General features: G+C 44.7%; 1 protein-coding gene across 4 annotated transcripts in view; it reads left to right on the top strand.

Moving 5' to 3' along the window:
* Positions 1 to 21,330, top strand: part of LOC139057572 (protein ELYS-like) — a 137,897-nt gene that overhangs the window by 94,406 nt on the left and 22,161 nt on the right. For all 4 annotated transcript variants that reach the window (XM_070536015.1, XM_070536013.1, XM_070536014.1 and 1 more), the window contains exons 27-33: positions 3,247 to 3,491; positions 4,761 to 4,818; positions 9,695 to 9,726; positions 13,850 to 13,920; positions 15,308 to 15,496; positions 16,813 to 16,936; positions 18,991 to 19,067. In XM_070536015.1, coding sequence (XP_070392116.1) covers positions 3,247 to 3,491; positions 4,761 to 4,818; positions 9,695 to 9,726; positions 13,850 to 13,920; positions 15,308 to 15,496; positions 16,813 to 16,936; positions 18,991 to 19,067 — 796 coding nt within the window. The remainder of the gene's footprint in view (positions 1 to 3,246; positions 3,492 to 4,760; positions 4,819 to 9,694; positions 9,727 to 13,849; positions 13,921 to 15,307; positions 15,497 to 16,812; positions 16,937 to 18,990; positions 19,068 to 21,330) is intronic.

The following is a 21,330-nucleotide window of genomic DNA, read 5'->3' as shown; positions in this document are numbered from 1 at the left end:
GCCTCGGGAGATCAGTGGCGGCATCATAGGTGGAAACCAGATATAAACGCGGTTCCTGCGGCTCGGATCGCAAGCTCGCACCTGTCACGAATGAGTTAGCGAGACCAGAGGTGCACGCCTCATTGACAGTGTTGCATCCGTGGCGGTGCGCCCAGCGTTATTCATTCACGCAAACGCTTTGCCATGTTTGGCTTCAACAGAGCGAGGACGCTTATGCCTCAGGCTATGCAATGTCAGGCGACGTAAGGAATTTACTCTGCGTTCTGTGCAAAGCGGCTTGCTCCGCCCGCTTGGATGGGTAGCTGCCAGCGCGTAAAACATGAAAGCCACCAATGCACAATACAGGTGCCGTGAGTACACACTGTACAAAAAAAAGAAAACGTAGAAATCGTTGAAGATATTGACGCGTGTAGACCTCCCTTTACCTACGCCATCGGAGCAGGTGTGGCCGGCGGCGTGAGCATAACAGTCGGCTGCCGACTCTCGCGCGGCAGGTGCTTGATGCGCGCAAGTAGCTGTTTTTAGAATAGATGCGATGAAGCAACGGGTGAGGATTGAAGCCAGGCTTGTGCAGTGACTGAAATGCGCCTCTGTAAGCAGGGAACGTCTTGTTATTCACGGAGTGAATGAGTACATGCGCAGCGGTTTCAGCGTCCCGTTGTTTCATCGCAGCCGAGCACTCCTTCCCTTGGTGCACACGAGATGGCGCCACCAGTCTGATGTCGGCGAATTCTTTTTCGTCAGCCGTCGCTTCAGACGATGCAGATTTCGATTCATTCTGGCAGAATTGGCCAAACATCTGGCTCAGAACGTAGTACAAACGACAAATTACGGTCAAACGGCACCTGTGTGCAAAACTACAGCGTGAACAAGTACGCAAGAAAAAGACTACCGCTCCCTGACGTTTTCACATGCGTACAGCAGACCCTCGGCATTTTGCGGCGTTGACACGGCTGCTCCACACATCAAACCACAAATCCACGAGATGAAAGACGAGGTTTTCGAACAGATCACACAAAGAAGCGGTACGAATAGGGCGGTCGAACAAAGAAAGCGCATTGCTGCAAACGTCAACTCGCCCCTTCGTGCGCTCAGTGTGAACGATCGCTCGCAATGGGCCTCGAGGTGAGTAAGCGTGACGTGACATTCGGTTTTGCCAAAGCTTTCGGAGGAGGCCGGTAGGTGCTGTGATTTGAGAAATATTCATTAAAATAATTACTTTTCGCTCACTTCTCCTCAGACAGAGTGTTGTTTTGGTCGCTCTCGGTGCGACAGCTATCACTGGAGACAGAAATCTCGGCGACAAATTTTTTATTCACTATCCCTTTAAGTGAAGCCATTGCTTATACAGTGCTTCAAAAACAGCCGCCAAAGATCACAAAATGAATTATTTTGAGAACGCTTTATTTCTCATTGCATCGATTTGCACACACAAAATAAAATGAAGGGTCAACCAAGTGCCGACAGTAAAGACAAGGCCGACGTACATGGTGGCTCAAATGATTTGATGATTAAATGTGATTATAACGTTAACCTGTCTATTGAAACTGCTTCCAGAGATACTCTCTTAGGCAAAGTGACGCCCTTTGGGGTGTATCTCTGCCACACAACAATAATCGTCGTCTGCCTTGTTTGCGTTTCTTGAAAATGCCCCGCCCGCTACTTTCCTGTTGCGAATGCTATGGCATGTTGATAACGTGCATGCCGTTCGTTACTGGAAAGTACTGGGCTCACTGCATTAAAGAAAGGAAATGCGGACAAGACAGATGACATTATCGTTGTGTGTCAAAAGGGTGTAATTTTGCATAAGAGTCTAACAAACATTCTTGCCGTACTGTTACAATGAATGCTCCGAACCTGGTCACGGTAAAAAGAGGGTGCACACAAAGTAGCAAAGCATGTAAGGGAGACCAAATTGGGCGCACAGCAGCCGATGCCCTGCTCCAGTCCACATGCGACAATGGTATGGCCTTCGAGATGAGAGAACGACTGCCACACGTGGATTTCGGAAGCCACCACCTGTGTGCCTTTCAAATAAGGAGCTGACCTTCCCAAGAGTGTGAATTGCGCATGTGCGATGTGATGAGTGACGGCTATAAACACGGGTTGCCAGAAATAAAGCTTTTTGTTGGAATTTAGCGCTCGTCTGCCTTTGCTGTTGTATATCTGCACTACAATTCAACACTAAGCATCAACTGTTATACATCACACTACTTGGCAAGCAATACAGGGTGTGTGCGGCCCGTACATTCTCACTGTAGTAATAGCTAAGCATTTCGGCAATTCTATGTCTTGGCAACTTGAAGGACAGCAATGGCACAAGCCAATGACAGAGGTAAACATGAGTTCTTACAGCTGCCTCATCTTTTTCCTTTTTCTTGTGATTTGGACTGTTGCTCTAAACTGTGGTTTCTGTTCTGTGGCATTTTGAGGTGTTGCCTCCAAACCTATTCATCTGAAATGGTGTGCTCACACAAAGTAGCAATGTGCATAATCACTACAGTGCCAGTACATCACATTCAGGCATCTCCATATCTTTCTTAAGCATTATCGGGTCATCAACAACCCTCTGGAAAGAGGCGGAGGGTCTGCTTGTTTCAGCAGTGCAAACAATCTCGCTCTGGTGTGTGGAGTCATATCGAGTTGCTTTAGTTGTCATCTTCGGGTGTGGGTACCTCGACGTGCCACCTCTAAAGAAACACTAAACAGTTATAGTAAAGCTAAATTAGATCACAATCCTCGAATAGGTCAGTTACTGTGAGGGTTGTGGTAGGATTAGTAAGCAAGATGCAAAAACGAAAAATGGTTGACGACATCGCATTTCATTTCCCATACTAGTTGCCCATGGTGTTGTAGATTTTACAGCACCTGCTTGATGCTAGATAATTGTTTCAGTAGACTACACTGCATTTGAAGGTTAATTAACACTCCTTATGTACCTTGAATTAGAAGACCAGATTATGCATAAATACTGCCATGAAATTTTGATGTTGCATCATCACTGTTGCCCTGCTTTGGGCACAACATTCAAATAAGGGAATTTCGGCTTTCACTTTCTAGTAATAAATAATTATTGTGACAGGGTTCTAAATGAACAGTATCTGCTAGACAGATTTAACCTATCTTTAACGCTGGTGAAAGTGGTTGTTAGAGGAGTTTTGTTGGAAGCAGTGTCACTGAACTTTCGAATCGCGTGAATGGCTTTAGAAGAACCAGAACGGAGACTCCTTCCTCCCTCCCCCACAGACTGGAAGACGAAGCACTGTCAATGCTGTGCACGCCTCCAGTCAAGCTCTGGCAGGGACCGACAGAGCAGACTCCATCCGCAGCGCAGCCATCAACGAGCACACCTGCCTCCATTTTGAAGCGGCGAGCGGTAAACCTTGCACCGGTGGCGACCACTCCAGGGGTTCGAGGAAATGCTCCGGAGGGAGACCTGGGTACCTGCCCGACGCCCGTGCAGCTCGACGAGGACGTCTGCCCAACACCAGGTTTGAGAAAGCTAGTGAAATTGAAGGGTTTCGCAACGTGAATCAACTGCTGCAGGGGTGCATGTTACCACGTTTTCTCACGTAAAGTTGGCTTTTGTGTGTGGCGTGCCCGCGCGCCCTGTTTTGAAGGTAATCTGCCATGTGTACAAAGACTGGGCGAGCTGAGATGTTGTGGCACCGTATGCAGTCTTCCCATGCATTTATTGCTGGTGTTTGCATAATATCAAGTTTCGGAGACTCGGTGAAGCATTCACTCCCCTCTGCTAGCACTCTTCATGATAGTGTCGGCCCAATGTGGACGACACTATCAGTAGCAAAGGCCTAGTGAACACAAAAGCGTGGCTGGCTTCGCTTCGTACGGCCGATGTGAAGACATCGCCCGCACAACATGAAATACTATCTTCTGGCACTAACTCTCAAATTCAACGAAATTATCTTTTCTCGTTCAGATTTGCTTTTTCCGATTGACCGATAATTCGGAAAACATCTGGCTCTATCTGTGCAAGAAAAATTGATCAGCGACTGTACTTATTTCTATTTGCACAAAAGTCAAATTTCAAGATCACAAAATTTCGATATGACGAAACAAATTGCTAGTTATATCAACTTCATTATGTCGAAGTTGAACTGTATAATTATTTACGGAGGTGTCAACTAGAACCTTGACCATAGGGAGAGGTACCCATACCTGGTGTTTCTATGTAGCTCATTTTGCACACTGTAAGCTGTAGACAAACGGGACTCGGGGATCTTCCATTCAGGGACTTTCTTAGTGTGTTGAAATACACTTTATTCTACGCAGTTTTGGTATTTTTTCAGTGCACTGCGCAATAAAAAGCTATTACACCTCTCATAAGGGAATAATATTTAATGTTTAATTAGTTCAGATTTGCTGGAAAATATGGTGACATTCGGTTACAGGTTCGAATCCCTAATTGTTTCCATTGACATAGTATCTCTTTCGCTATTCTACAGCATTCACTTTTATGGCCTCTTTTTCCAGTGGTGTCTTTCAGACCTGTATGCATCTACAAAAACCCAGGAGCAGTGCATAGGAAAACTTAACTCTGTACCTGGCCCATAGGTCTCTGGGTCTTGCATTATCTGTCCCAGACTGCCCAAGAGATTGTGTCTGCCAGTGCTTATTGGCTTGAAGCAGCCCCTCAATGAGTCCTGCGTAGTCTGGGATAACAAATCGAAGTGACCTGTTTGTTTTTTAATTCAGCAATCTGACCCCTGTGTTGATTTTGGCATCTTGTTTTTCTGCAGAGCCATTGGTCCGGAGGCTGAGGTTTGCCGTGTCCGACTCCATTAGCTCGGAAAGTAGGTGAGTGGCATTTGAGGCTTCGAGCCCTCGAGGATTATCCTCTGCACACAATCACGGCAGAAGTAGCACGAGATGAGGATGAGGCTGTGGCGTAAGCTGGGGGCATAAACATTGGCTAGCACACTGTAATGATTCTAGTCCAATGCTTTCAGTTTTCAATAAGGGTGAGCGAATATTCGAAGTTTCAAATATGAATACAGTCGAATCCCACTATATCAAACCCATTTACATCCGAGTTATCCTTATATCGAACAATTTCTAGCACCGCTAAGTTACAATGAGAATATATAGCATGTGGTTAGATAGAACAAAAAGAGCAGCCGCTGTCGCCAATATATCAAACAGCGCAAAATGGTCCCTAAGTTGGCTTTTTCCTGCGGCAGCAGGTGAGCTGCTAACGCCCTCTCAGAAAAAGTGGTTTAGCCCGGCGGCACCTTCGCGCTGCTCTACCGTGTAGTCACTCCGCTGGTGGGCATACCCCCTACAAAAAAGTATTCTGACCTACCCTGCAACGCTCGCTCACACAGCCATCACTGTCGTTTCATTGTTTTCCCACGTGTTATCTTTGTTTTGCATTATGGCTAGGGTGAAGACGTAAAAGCTTGTGAACTTGCAGAAGCCTTTCACATGCAAAAGATGCACAATGATTGCGTTTCGGAGTTGTCTGTCGCTTTTGTTTTGTGTCTGTCGCTTTTGTTTTGCGAGTGTGGGATGCAAACAGTCGGCGATTTATTCCATGCGACCTAATGCACGCAGATGATGTCTTCTTTCCTTCCGTTTTCATTCTTCGTAATAAACTCTCATTTGTTAGAAAGCCCTCGTCCCATGTCCTTCCCTTTTTGTGCTGCTGTCATTTTTCACACTCATCCAAAGAACGCATCAATTCGAACTCTTCCAGCTTTCCACCTTACTACTGGGCATTTTCTTTTTGCAAGTTCGGTATACAGTTGCCGACCATTTATTCGGACCTCATGGGGACTGCAGAAATGTCCGAATAAACAGGTGTCCGAAAAAGCAGATTAAAAAAAAAAGAATCCTTTATTTCCACGCATTTATTCGGGCTCGGCAGTAGCCGTGAAGAAATCGTGAATGCGCCGTTGCACGCTGTTCCATTTACGTGCAATGAGATAAGCCTGAACCTCAGAGAGGGTCGTACGGTCACTATAGGTGGCTGAAATCAGTCACTGCTTGTACACGCTCCGCATGCAATGGCAGCGTAACACATGGTGCGTCATCTTCTGACTCTTCCGGCAGCGCAGCAGAAACCTGACGAATGATCTCGCTGCCGTAGAGTTCTGCGCATGTCAGTACAGCAGTATCAGTACCTGTGAAATGTCAAATGAGACGGTGTCCGGAATCACAATGCAACCAGTGCGCAGGTCTCGGCAGAACATTTTCGGTGTCAGTAGAGAGTACATCGGAAGGCAACAAATCCTAGGCCTCCCGGCACCCGCTTGCCGGCATTCCCCAGTGCAGTATGCGTGGGTACTGTCGGCGCCATTAGACACTTGATGCGATGTTTCCGTATGCCACGTCGGATCACCACAACCTCGACACAGCACACCAGGCAAACATCGTCATGCCGTCATCAGTCGCACAAACGAAAAACCTGGCCTACTCGCAGCGTCGTGCACAAAGAAACAAACAAATCAGCTGCTGGATTGTCTTGACATGGCATACTAAGCTGAGACTGGAACTGCTGTAGCTACAAACCAGGCAGAAACGATGATGATGAGCAGGGATTTGCAGTAGCGCCACTTTGTGGGGCAGCAAGGAGGCTCCGTTCAAAACAAAAATGGCGTTCAGCAAGTCGAACCATGCAATGGTCAGAGTCGGCGCATTGTGCTCTCGATCAAGTTGGCTCAAGGAGTGTCCAAAAAATCAGACGAGACGTTGCAAGGCGTCCGAACTTTCAGAAGTTGTTATACATTATGGTCTATGGGGAGAATGGCTGTGCCACGAAGCAGACTGAATAATCGAGCATGTCCGAATTTTTGGAGTCCGGAAAATCAGTTGGCGACTAACTGTGTGCAACTGTACAAATAGTAAGTGTGCAATATTCAATTCGTACTTGAACTATTCGATATAAAGTCAACTTGCATTACTTCGACCCTGACGGGGCCAGTGCAATTTATATAATTATCCAGCAGGTCGAATTAAACAAGGTGCAGGAAAAGCTTCAAAACACTCCAGTGATTCATTTGGCAGTACTTGACTGATTCTAACACGCCTCCGAATCAAGTGCGTGCCCGCTTTCTATGTGTCCGTTGTAGTAAACTAACGTATTGATAACATTGAAGCTCCTAAACAAAGTAGAAATGTAATGCGCACCCAATGTTGTAACAACAAAAAGATGCGAGGATCAAATACACTCGAATCTCTTTATAACAAAGTTGAAGGGGCAGCTGAAATTACGTTGTTAATCTGTTATTTCCTTATATCCATTATTGAAATTTACTGAAATATATACCCTATTGGGTGCGCAATAGTAAACATGGCAATTCATATTCGATTGTTCAAGTGTTTGAGCTCACCTGTAAGTGACTGGATTTGTCATCCACGGTGTTGTGGAAGAGCGTCAATTCACCTGAAACTACGCTGTGAATTTTAAATTGTGAAGTTCAGTCATCAAGCTTTATGGCCTTCATATTGATGAGTCCTGTGCACCGTGAAAATGCTACATGCAGCCAGGTATCAGTCGCTGGTTTTTCACTGAATACACATTTGAGCCTCATCCATATGCCCTGGGTAAAAAATGTGAGGAAAAAGCCTACTAACCGTGAAAACATACGATTCAATGTAACTAAAAATGTAGTTGACACCTATGTAAATCATTGTGGCTCGAGGCATGAGACGCCGACGTGTGTTGAGCTGGTGTGGCTTCGGCAGCCCGAGATGCGTTTTGTTGTTCCCCTATTGCGTGGCACTTTACGACGGCAACGGGGAACTTGCAGTAGGCAACGGTGGCACGTTTCGCTTATCGCCTGCTAAAAGCGTGCAGTACAATGACACCACACACTGTGAAGGTGCTTATTGCAATATGGTTGGCGACAATAGCCATGAATGCGGCGTGTGAAGACCCGGGAGGTGGTTTGCTGGTACCAGAATAAAACTCGAGTGCATACTGGCATTTTCACATGAGACGGGTGAGCGAGTATTGTAGAAAAGCTGTCGCGGCGGGCAGCTACTGTTCTCGATTGCGGGGGCATTGCACATTTTCCTGTCTACAAGGGGGTCTAGCAGCCAGAAAATGTATGTAATTCGATCACAGTTTGGCAATGTGCTGAACGTCTGTCCTGAAAAATCTTGTTTTCTGGGAATGCATGAACCTGTAAAAAATAAGCGTAACTTTGTTGAGACATTTTTTGCATTCTCTGTTGCGAATGTTTGCGCCAGGAAATTGTATGTAACAGGATCTTATCAACGAGGTTCTGCTGTACCAGTTAAAAAGAATTTAATGATATACACTTCACAAATTAATTTATTGAGCATTCACTATCAAATTCATATTCGATTGTTCAAGTATTTGAGCTTGCCTGTAAATGACGCCATTTCTCGAATATGCATTTCTTTTACATAGAACAGTGCCAATGTGACAGCTGTTGAAAGCCATGACAAGCAACTGGAGAGCTTTAGAAACAACTCGGCAATAACTAAAAGCCCGAATCTTTTTTGTACCAAGGGAAATCGGTCTGTCTGCATGGTAAACTGTATTGCATAACATGTGCAATCAGTCCAGTCAGGCAATGTGTACAGTCAGGCTTTGTTATAATGATAGTGCATTGGGCGTAAGAATACTCCTGCTATATCCTATATTTGTTGTAAGCATATATGTTTGTTACACACCACTATTTTTGCCGAGAAAATTTTAAGATTTACTTCCTATCTGTGTTCTTATTACAGTCACATAACTTAAACCAAGGAATTTAGGAAAGCGGTAGGCTGCAGCTGAATGAAACCAACAGCATATGGTTTGCTGTCATGTGGCACTCCTTAGAGTATTTTTTATATTCGCTAAATTGGTTAACTAAGATGAATTATGCAAAATTTTTGATATTCACTTTAGGGCCAACTGCATTTCGTTGCGTTGTAGAGGGGATTCAGAAACGGCCGATCCAATTTTTTTGTGGCAACGTACATGCTATGTGACGATTTCTTTATTTTTTTTCGCGTTTAAACAAAGCTCACGAAATATGAAATAAAACCACGTGGCTGCGCCCCTGCGCTATCGTATTGCATCACTCTCAACCACGCTTTGTGCGAAAGGACCATGCATGCAGACCGTGGTGAAGTGAGTGGCTGCGGCTCTAGGCATCAGCTTCACAGTGCGTCAGCATCTTTGGCGGTGGCACATGGAAAGGAAGCGCCATCGTCCGTGATAAGTGATAGGCTCAATGCACGGTTGATAGCACTGCAATACGATAGTGCGCGAGCGCAGTCACATGGTTTTGTTTCATATTTCGCGAGGTTTCTTTAAACACTGAAGAAGAAAAAAAAGCTCCGTGCAGCATGTACGTTGCCACAGAAAATTGGATTGGTTGTTTCTGAACCTCCTCTACAACGCAACGAAACGCACGTGGCCCTAATGTGAATATTACAAATTTTTCATAATTTATCTTAGTTAATTAACCGATGAGTGGAATATAAAAAATACTCTAAAGAGGGGCACATGACTGCAAACCGTATGTTGTTGGTTTCATTCAGCTGTGGTTAACCACTCTTTTTAAATCCTTGGTTCAAGTTTTGTGAGACACCCTGTATAGAGGTTCAACTGTAGTACTTTGTGTAGTATTTTCACTGGTTCCATTGGACTGCCCTAATCTCATCAATTCAATGTTTCCACAAGCAATCATTTGTTTTTCTTGCCTCCTTACAGCCATAATCCTGATGCAACTGCTGAAAGCATGGGTAAGTTCTTTGCCTACCTTTTTTAACAATGCTATTCTTCACATCAGGCATTCATCACCTGTGTGTATGGTTTCAATTGTGCTTCTGTGGACACGTGTGTCTGTGCTCGAAAACAAGCAAACTTCACAATTGTATATTTGACGTACACATCCAGCCCTAATTAGTCATTGCTTTTAAGAATATTTGCTCAGCGCCTATTTGCTGCATGTCCTAGTTTGTAAAAGGCACAGTTGCTGATGAAATATGTACAAGGACAAGGCTTAAACCCTTCCAGGGTAGATTTTTTTTATTGCAGATTCCAATTCTTGCGAGGGACTTATTTTAAAAAAAAAATTATCATAATTTTTCTAGGGTGACCGTAAAGTGAGAAAAAGATACTTTGCGTTGGTATTAATGTACTGTTTATTCATGAATAACAACAATAAAGAAAGAAAATAAACTCATAAGAATTAAAAATTTGATGCATCATTATGCACATAGTTCAAGGCTTAGAAAATGCGTGCACGAGAATATTTCGCAAGTCTCAAATGTTCATGCTCTTACACTAATATTTACGTCCATAGTGTAATCAAACTGTGTAAGTCAGCGCACTCAAGAAGACTGTGTCACTGTGTGCCTGTCAAAAAAGCAAAATGTGTAACAAACTTCCACTAATCTTCATCTTATTGCCAACCAGAGGCAATTAGTTTCCACGAGTCTCAAAAAAAAAAAGGAAACGCATGCACTGCGGCATACTTCCTATGCACACCCCAGTGAGCACTAAACGAATGAGAAACAGGCAGTTGCCCTTTGAGCAAGATAGCGATCAGTTTTGTGAGTGCAAGAAGCCGAAACCGCCCGCAGAACAAAACCCAAACCAGCGCCCACGCGTGCCAATGTGCGAGAGGCAGTATATAGACGCGCCGGAGCAAACTAGCTCTAAAACAGACCATGCAAAGAAAACCAAGAGAGGGAGGTGCGGAAAAAAAAAAAAAATCTTCGATTCCCACATAGTGGCAGCACATGCCAGGAAAGAAAAAGCTAGGAAATTGGTGTGCTTTTTGAACGTACTGACAGCGTCGTAAATATACGGCATTGATGATTTTGGACTTCATGGCGGCGCCATATATTTGGCATTGACCCTGACAGGGTCAACGGTTGTAACTTGTGAAAACCTAAAGGGTGGCTAAAATATTTGGTTTGCCTTGTTTCTACAGTTCGATGCACAAAGTGGTCGCAACAATAGATGTTTGAATAATAAAATTCGTTACTTGGATCAAATGCCAAATATTTGTCTGCTTCTGGTAATCTGCCATATGTGCAAAGATTGGGCATGGTGAGATGGTGTGGCATCACATGCACATCCTTCCCACACATTTAGTACTGGAGGTTGCATAATCTCGAGTTTCGGGGACAATGTTGAAGCGAGAGGCAGATAAGGCATCACTCCCCGATCCCGGCGATTTTCATGATAGCATCGTCCCTGTGTGGGCAACACTATTAGCTGTGGGGGCAGAGTGGACACGAAAGCATACCTGGCTTCACTTCATACCGCCGATGCGAAGATGTCACAAGGCGAAACCCTATCTTTCATCGCAGACTCTTCCTACAAAATGAATTCTTTCCTCATTCAAATTTGCTTTTTCTGATTGCCCGATAATTTGGAAAATGTTGCGGCCCCTTCCATACAAAAGAATTCATGGATGAGTGTACTTATTTGCATAAATGTGAAGTTTCATTATAACGAAATTTCGATACAACAAAGCAAATCGCCAATTTTACAGACTTCATTATATATCGAGGTTTAACTGTACAGCGTCGTTCGGAAATGCTGCTTATAAATGAGAAAGGAATCAAAGGGCATGCAGTTGAGCTCATTTATGGCGAACTCAATAGTTCCGTGAAAAGTGGTCATTATATCAGTACATTATACGTGGACTCTCCCTTAAAAGAGTTTTAAAAACTCCACCTTACTGAAGCTGGCATCAGCAGTTACACTACAGCAGCACTTTTATCTGAACACGAGGTTTTCAGTGTCATTTTTGTTCCCGATGCGTTCTTGCACCTAGCTGCAAACGTTTGTTAGAAACGTCCATCTAAAGAACGAAGTGCAGTGTTGTATAGGTTTTTCAAAATGGCGCCCGCTGCCGATCACCTGTCATTTCGAAACTGCAAGAGCAGCTGCCATTTTTTATTTGAGAGCTTGTAGAATATTTTGCTACCAGTGGGACATGACTATTCTACGCAAGAGTGTAAAGCATACTAGTTGGCCGGAAGTGTAAACTTTGGAAATTGCTGCAGCATGCCGCCATTCTGCAAAAGTCTCGGACATCATGGTCTCAGCATTAGCACTGCGCACCAGCGACACAAGAGCCGTAAAATTATGTTATGTATGTCGCTTTAGAAAAAAAGAATGATGTTCGAAAGGTAGTGTCACCGCAAACCATTTTTGGCAACATGTAAACAAAGTGCTGCCAAACCGTGATCTCCTGATAACAGTGCAGTAACCGCCAGTCGTTTGCGACATTTTGTGGCGGCAGCGCCTGGTGCAGCATTTTCGTCATAGGGCCACCTTGACAGGCACGCTTGAGCGGCCATTGTTCCCATGGTGGAAAGGCATAGATAATCGTTCCGAATTGTCGAAACAGGTGTAATGCACACGGTGCTGGGTGGATCATTGCTCAAAAACGAGAGTGGCGCCGTTGTGGCATCCAATATCACACCAGTCCATGCCCAGCGCCGCGCTGTTTGTGCTGTACGTCTCTTCTCTAGAAGCGCATGCCCTGAAAGCGCATGACCTTCCTTGTGGCTTCTGAAATCCGTGCGCGGCGGTTACTCACTCATGTTGAAGGCCATATTATCGTCGCGGTTTGACTGTAGCGGGGCATGCGCTGCCGTGCGCCCAGTTTGGTCACTTCCTTGCTTTGGTACTTTACACGTGCAAATCGAACAGCAATGCTGTGTGCAGCAGCTAACAGTAATCCATGCCCTGAGCTGCCTTTTCTCTAGAACATTTTCCAAGTAATCACAATATCTAAGTTGTCCTTGAGTGAAAAGAATCAAGCTGTTAAAGAAGCACTTGCCTGTAATCATTCTGATAAAATGCAGCGTGATTTAAACCTGCTACAAACGGTGTAAGGTGGGAACCTTGTACTTCAAAAAATCAACACCAGTTCTGCGTGACGCAATTAGCAAAAGTTCAACATTCGCTGTGCTAATAGATCCTAAAACATGAACTGCATGACAGCTAGTTCAATGATTTAACCGGCAGCAAGAAGCCAACAAAATCAGCACTTCCAAGCTGCAGCAGCTTTAGCACACAATGCAAGGCGTGCACCCTAGCTAGAGCAACACGGTAAATAAGCGGCATTCAGAACCCATGCGCAATGCATTTAAACCGCATGCTGCACAGTGGACAAACCAAACCAAAACATGGGTACGTCATTAACAACTTCATTGCTTACACCTGTGTAAACATCGAGTACAGCGGACACTGGGATGACAGAAAGAAAGCTTGAGAACAGTAAGTTGCCATCTATGGTTGCCAACCATAGGTGCCAACCATCTAAGGTACCATCTATGGTTGCCATCTTGTGATGGCAACCAGAGATGATGGGAGTGGCTATGACACTAGCTAGCTAAGCTGGCTGTGACAGTTCGTGGTTTCTATTTCATGTTGAATTGCACCAAGCAGGCAATATTCGGGCAAACTTTCCTGAGAGAAAAGGGGCGCGTTATTGTGAGCTATCCTTATTGCTTTACAATCGTCTCGTATCAGTACAGCGATGGGCGTTTTCAAAGGGTGCTGAGGTGTGTTCGACACATTCACCGTGCCCTAGGCACCACAGGGAAAGAGGCTGCCACTGTTGTAGGCACCCCTGAGGTCACCATTAGGTCAGGTACGTGCGTGCTGACCAGCCAGATTTGAATTATCTGGCAAAGGCGAATTGCAGGGTTGAAATAAAGTTTTGGCCCATAGAAATGCACAGGGGCCATTCAGGATTGAATTAACGGAAGCCTTCTCTACCTTGATTACTTGAGGTACTCGTTGAGTTGTGGTTTATAACTCGTGAAAAAGAACTGGCATTTTTCAGCCATGGAAAGTGTTTCTGTTGTGGTCTGATAGTTGCATTCTGTGTTTTAGACGCAGAGTCGGCTCTGGCTTCCCAGCCTGAACAGCAGAGCTCCAGTGAAGAGCAGACCAGCTCATCAAAGGTTAGTCACTTTGCTTACAGAAATACTCTCTTCTGCGGATCTGTTTTTTGCACCATGACCGCCTAACAAACTTGCAGGGTAGGCATAAAGCTATGACAGCATTTACAGTCGCAGTGACATATCGCTAGGATTTAAAGCCAAATATTTTTGGCTAGTGCAGTTTTGGTTTTTACTGAAACCTAGTGCGCTTGTCTTCATTTTACCAATTTTTCCTTAACAGAGAATGTATGCTTAGGATGGAGCAAAAAATCATGAGCCATTTTATTCTGTGGACGTGGATGACCAGCAAAGCTGTGTAGCACACGACAAAGAAGTGACACAGAATTTTTAATAAAGGCACGAATACATTTATTGTCTTGATTGGTGGTCATCGGGACGAAAGGTGTGCACGCACCTATTTTTATACGTCTGCACCGATTGGCAGTGGGCTAGTGTCGTCAGCGCCTCTGCTGAGGGAGGGGCAGTATGGGAACGCTGGCATGTTGCGCGGCAACAGAGCCAGCCATGGAAGTCGACGACGACGAACTTTCAAGCAGTTTCGTGAGCCATTGCTGATGATTATAGTTATTGCTCGCACGGATTTGTTGACTAACTGTAAAAAATGCACAGAACTCTAGCCACAAACAGCTTCGCTGTAATAGGGTAATTGGCGGCAGAACTAATGCCGCAGGTCTCCTTTGAGTTTTAGATATGTAAAGTGATGATTTCCGTGATATGTAATGCAATCTGTTCTGCTGTAACATTTTGAGTTGAGCTGCTTACCAAATGCAGGAAGACTTTGGCAACACAAACCACCTGCTTTTGCTTGTGAAGAATAAAGTTTGGGCATTGCAACATTCTGTCTAGTTAAGATCGTTAAAAATTGGCTCTCACCTTACTCTGAATCTTCTGCCCTGTAATGTTGTCCACATTTTTAAAGCCGACCATAAACTGCCATCACTCCCATGATGTTTTGCCCCAACCGTATAGGGAACCAGCACTGGCCAGGAAGCACTACAGCAGTTTGAGTGTCCAACTAAAATAAGCTGATGCCATGCAATAGGTAGGCTATGAGAGCGACAGATCATTTTTGTCAATAACAAGCGCAAGTGTGTATGGACGTTTGTCAATTCTCAACGCATCCAGCCTAGCTCTGTCTGTGGCCATGCGTGTTCAAAGGAGTGTGTGTACTCCCATATTCCTGCACACCTGTGCTCATTCGTGTCAGATGCTGAACACTTGAATCAAAATGGGCAGTAAATCTGCCAATGTGGAGTCGCAGCATATCCTTCTGAAATGAAGACTGTTTCGTCTACCCGTAAGGCTGTGTGTTATGGCGCTTATGCTGGTGCACAGTTTCAGCTCTGGTGGCTCATTGTCATCGGATGACCTGCTTCTCATCTCGCAGGTGGAAGCTGACCTGTCCAGTGACCGTTCAAGCCAGTTCCAGACGGCCTCGGAAAGTGAAAGCGAAGAGTCTGCCACTGACCTGCAGGACAACCCCTTAGAGCCTGTCCCATCTGCATCGACCCCCAAGTTCCCTCCCACTTCGCAGCCTGTGGCCACTGACATGCATGCGGAAGGTGGCAAGGCACCGGTGAGCACATTGCGAGCCTTCCTTGGTGGAGGCTCTTGTACCGTTTGATTTCTGAACACAGGCCAAGGTAGACGAGATCCGACTCACCCAATAAAAGAAAATTGAGCCGAAGTCTTGTGGGAGGAAGGAGCTTTGTGAAGCAGCACATTGGTTGGCAGACACGGGTACCTGATATTCTAGCTGAATCTAAGGGGCGTGCATAGAAAGAATAACTGATTAGCCATTACTGTAACGAAATGGAAATACAGTTGGTGACTCCATGGTATTTGATGGTGCAATCAGATTAGAAAATTTGTGGGCCTAGGATGGAGTCTGCTGGGGCAGGATAAGGTGTCTGTGCTGCCCTTGTGTCATACACAGTGAAAATTTCCATCAAGTGTTTGAACTCTGCCACGGTCACCACAGCTGCTGTAAACTACTACTTTCTGCAGCTGCTTCACTCAGAATCGCAGACAATTCAGAGTATGTGAAGCAGACCGTAGGAGGACACAATACTGCAGACAGTAGGGAAGCAGAGGAATGCAGCACAATGGTACACTACGCTTGAAGGATGCAAATACATTATGCTATGCAAATGCCTCCCAGCTATCCAAAGATGTAGGAGAACCAGCACTGCTGTCTGTCTTCCTCTGTCATCCTGCCAAAAGAAGCCCTGGGGCCATATTTTTTAACGATACTTTTCATTTCCCGTTTTATTTTTGCCCTTCATCATTGTAGCTTTCGCAGTCATCGTTACCGTCAAGACCAGCCATTCAGTAGCACAGATAACAAGTGGATGGAATCCAAGGAAATCGATCCTTGCATAATTATGGCACCTAACCTCTACCATTGCTGCAAAGATGAGTGCAGACTCTGGCGGCGGCAGTGTGCGTCATGTTACATGTTTGCGCACTGCACATTGTCTTTCACTAGAATGAAGAAAAGCTGCCAAGTTATTTCTGTAGCGGGTTGTAATGTTCCTGCTTTGTCCCGAGGTTGTCCTTTCTTTCTTGCATTCGCATCCCATAAGCTGTGGTACTTCTAAACTTGAGTTTCTACAGGAATGTTAACTCAGGGTGGCACAAAATTTTCAAAATATCGATGTCTCAAACAATCGAACATTCAGAATGTTCCAAAGTATGCGCGGTAATTATAGTGGGTATAATAATCTTTTTTTGTTTAAATGCATGTTTTTAAATTACTTGTGCCTTTATCTTCTTGTTCTGGCCGCCCTAAAATCGACCTCGCATTGTCACAACTGCTCAACAACTCGTAGATGGCTTCGCAGGTGCATGCTGTTTGTGGCTTTCCTGCAAACTTCTGGTTTTGCTTTTCAGGTGTCGGATGCTAGTCCAGCTGCTGGCTCTTCCCCTGGGCACAAGGGGCGGCTGCCAGCCTTCCTAATTCAGGAGACTGCAAGGCGCTTGCATGGGCCCGCTGGGCATGACACCACACTTGCCGGTAAGCGCCTGAGATGCTGCATAAACTGTGGTGTAGTGCCTGTTTAGGATTCGTGGTCCAAGCAGGGTGTAGACCATGGACTAAAGTGTGTTTAGTAGGGCTGTGCAAAAACTTGAATACAGTCGACCTCTGGGAATTCGATCCTGACGGGATCATCAAAACTGGTTGAGCTAAACAAAAGGCAGGGGAAAAAATGCCAAAACGTGCCGTTAATTCGCTTGGCAGATTTTTCTTTTTTTTTTCTCAAGTACCTTAAAGGTCCATATGGGCATTACATAGGGGTGTTATAATAAATCAGTGATAGATACAGTATACACATTTAAACAGATAATGCCTTTAAAAATATCTTCACCGCAATACAGTCTTGAAGCAAGCGTAGTTTGGGAAAAGTGCCACTGTTACGGGACATAGCATGTGTTCTGTAATTTACACACGCACATGCACCATATCTGCCCACAGTATGAGCACCAAGATGCCTGATAAGTTTACTGGCAGACCTAGAGAGTTTTAGATAGACCCCTGCTCTTTCGTTAGCTTTAAATTAGGGGGCTTACATGCCAAAACCACGATCTGATTATGAGGCACGCCATAGTGGGGAACTTCGGAAATTTTGGCCACCTGAGGTTTTTTAACACGCCCTTAAATCTAAGTACACGGGTGTTTTTACATTTTGCACCCATCGAAATGTGACCGCTGCAGCCAAGGTCATATCAGCTACCACATCAGGTGGTTATGTGGAAGATACATTAAATATATGGTGTATGTTGTCTTCCTAATGTAACCATTTATAGAACTAACACTACATAATAAAAAATACAGATAGTAATTGGCAAACGCTGTGCTGCACAAGCATGCAGCCAGAGCGCAGGAGATGACAATGACGAGTACTCTGGCTGACATCACCGGAGTGTCGTTCGCAGTGCGGCTTTTGGTCGCGCACGAGGCTGATACAGTAGACTTTTGTTAATACGACTCCGGTCAATTCGATTTTTTGGTTAGTTCAACCGTGGCCAAGGATCCTAGTCGGCATCCATCCACATCTACGGACCCAAACTTTTGTTTTTTCAATCCTTAAATTAGCCTTTCCCGGATAATTCGAACATGACCAGTCATCATGCGCCGACCTGACTCCTACGGGGACCCCAATAGCAAACCCTTTAGTGCCGGTGTCTGTCACATCGGAGCTTAGGGGACAGTGAGCATGGAACACACGTCGTCTCCTGTAGAAAACGCCTATTTTTGGCCTGGCCTAGGAAGATCTTCGTGCAATAACCGCAGCTCACAATTTACCCAATTCTAATGCATGCCTGTTCTTTTTGTTTTCATGAAAATCAGTCTGAAATAATGCTTCTGTGGTGCTAGCTGATACAAAACCAAAATCTCCTTTATGGCATTTGTATGCTTTACCGCATAACATGGATTTACTGCAGCAAAGCTGACTTGGGAACTTGGCCACCATTGTACAACGCATATTAGACCCTTACCTATTTTTCGAGCTGAAAATTTGATAGTGCATTAGATTTGTACTTTCTGTAGGAACTTCAATGTAATTTCTATGTTAGCTTTCTACGGAGACACACGCACTTGGTTCGAGGACATTTAGAAATGAGCAGATACTGCCAAATGAACCAGTGGTGTGTTTTGGCATTTTCTTCTGCTTCTTGTTTTAGGCCAACTGCTTGTTGGCCTAATTGGTGCTTGCTAAAAGTGTTTCTTTTTTTGTGTGTGTTTTAACTTGCGGCAAAAAACATGCATCTTGTTTATTTCGACCTGCTGTATAATTCAGTCAAATTCATCAATCTCACCAGGGTCGAAATAACAGAAGCTGACTGTACTTTGGTTGCCTTGCAGTGTGCTGTTCTTTATCTTTTGCTGCATGACAGCTTGCTAAATCATCCATCATGATGAGCGTAAAGAGCATGTTTTGGTTTTGTGATTGAAGGTCATGCGTACTAGTTTGCTGTTATAATTTAGTTTAGAAAATATAGTAGTAAAATTGATGATGCAACTGAATAATGAGTGAGTTTAATGTTATTTGAAACCTTGTCATCAAGGATCGCACGGGCCAGGCGATGAGGCAGCACCATCCCAGCCAGCGGCGGCGGCCCAGCCATCAAGTCCTGCAAAGAGTGTGAGCAACCCGACCCGCTTTACTTATTCTTTGTTTGTCCTAGTGTTGGAGTTTTTTCACAGGAGCTGTTCTAGTACATTAGTACAGTAAGACTACAGGGAAATGATGATAATTCGATATCTTTTCATTCAAATCGACTGATAATTCGAACTGCTCTGTTGGTCCAGGCGAAGTCCTATGCATTCAAATAGAGAAAAACTCCTGTGAATTCAAACCTCTAAAGCGCACGCAACGGTTGTTTCAAACAAAATTGCTCACTTGCATGGAGTGCTTTTTGGACAAACCTGAGCCAGAGGCGAAGGATCTATGCGTCGCTAGCTACCCTAGTATTGTGTGCCGTGAAAATAACAAGGATAAACGCACTAGAAAACGAGGCAAAACCTAATTAAGCAGAGTGGCGCACTACCCCCCTCTCTCTCTCTTAGCACGTGCTTGATCACATTACCACACATCTCCAACATTGGGTGCACGGGAGGACGGCGCACATCAAGCCACCACCTTTGTCGGCTCACCCTCGCACATTCTCCCGCACAGCCACAGCAAAGGGTGCACAAGGCACGATCTTATTGCACTTGGACTCTATACAAAACCTAGGCTTCTTCCGGCATGTGTTGTTACAAGCTCGTGGAGGAAAGATAAGACTAAATGGGAGCCCAGTAACAGTTTTGTGTGCTATACCCAGGGTGTCTACCAACCGGGAAAACCGGGAATTCTCGGGGATTTTGAATAGTCTGGAAATACTCATGGAAAACTCGGGGAATTCGTGCTTCTATCAGGGAAAATTAGCTGTAATCTTATTGAAAGGGAATGAAAGTCGCGGCAATGCTGGCTCGAGCATTAGAGAGAGATCATAACGAATCGTCTTCGATGCCTTGTCGTTGGCTAGAAGAGATACCAGTGTACAGTCAACGACCGACTTTTCGAAGGCCCGCTAATTCGGACGGCCTTGCGGCACCACCACGTACCCCATTAGAGTCAATGCACAAAAACATCTGAAATTTCAGATGCAAAAACCCTTTGCCGTCCGATTTTCTGGACTTTTTGCTGTCTGCAGGTCCGAAACGGCATTAATCAATGCCACCACCGCCGCCGTTTTGATGACATCGCTGCCTCGAACCAGCGCTCTCGCATGCAGATCTGCTGTCAGTCATAGCTACCACCGTGGCAAACGCTAGGCCTAGCTGCTTTGGCGTTTGCTATTAAGCTTCCGGCTCCGTGTTTTTCCATTGAAAGAATTCGCCGCTGTCAACAATGGCACAGACTCCAACTTTGCGGTTGGACTTGGTGCCTTTCTATAAGGGCACAGACTTTTTATCCTTTTTAAAAGAAATGCAGCATGACTGACTTTACAATATTCAAATATTTAATTACTCTAATTCTGATGACTCATCATAAAATGCTCAGAGTCTTTCTGCCACCTTGATTTGCTTTCAGTGGAGTCTCAAGCACCATCTATGCTTCACATATGTATCAATCATAATTCGTGACTGAATGGGATGTTTGAAAACATTTGTTTCTGTGTGCATCTCATTTTATTCATATTTGAGAATGTTCGACTCGATCTGCAACAAGTCTTACCGTCTTTTCAAAAATATTTTATTTGCTGTGCACTTTACTAACCCCTTCCTTCTGATTTCTTTTTGAATACAATAACTAATTTTAAATAAACTAAAATAAACAATAAATTATTGATACTGGATTAAGTCGGTTTTTTATTATTATTTTTTAGCATGCTTACTAGAGAGTGACAGCATTGGGCAACATGGTGTCAGCCCACCTAGACATGAAACAAAGTTCTGTGTCACTCAGGGAATTTTGCAAAGGCACTCAGGGAAAACCTGGAAAACTTGAGGAATTTGAAAATGTAAACTTGGTAGGCACCCTGTATACCACACAATTGATCGGGCGCTACATATAGAAGGGTTCTTGGCATAATATTCCTAGCAAGCGCCCCCACCCGTGCAGGCACCCCCCCCCACACACACACACACACTTTCATGTGGTTTGGAATTGGCATCAACTACCCAGCAAATGCCCCCTCCCTTTCTGCCCTGGTTACTGCGGCATGCAACTTCGCTGGACCACTTGCCTGCCGTTTTCTCTTTTTCTTTTTCAGCTTTTTACAAAATTGCACATTAAATTACTTAAAATGAATCAGTCTGGTGAGAGACAAATTTATTGATTAGCCGCACTTCCGCCGAGGCCCCATAGTTCAACATAACCAGGTATCTGATAGCCATAACTTTCGGCAGTCAACATTTTG

Source organism: Dermacentor albipictus, chromosome 3 (assembly GCF_038994185.2).
Source record: "Dermacentor albipictus isolate Rhodes 1998 colony chromosome 3, USDA_Dalb.pri_finalv2, whole genome shotgun sequence".
Classification (NCBI taxonomy): Eukaryota; Metazoa; Arthropoda; class Arachnida; order Ixodida; family Ixodidae; genus Dermacentor; species Dermacentor albipictus.
Note: the sequence above shows the minus strand (reverse complement) of the source record. Positions and strands in the feature narration are given on the sequence as shown.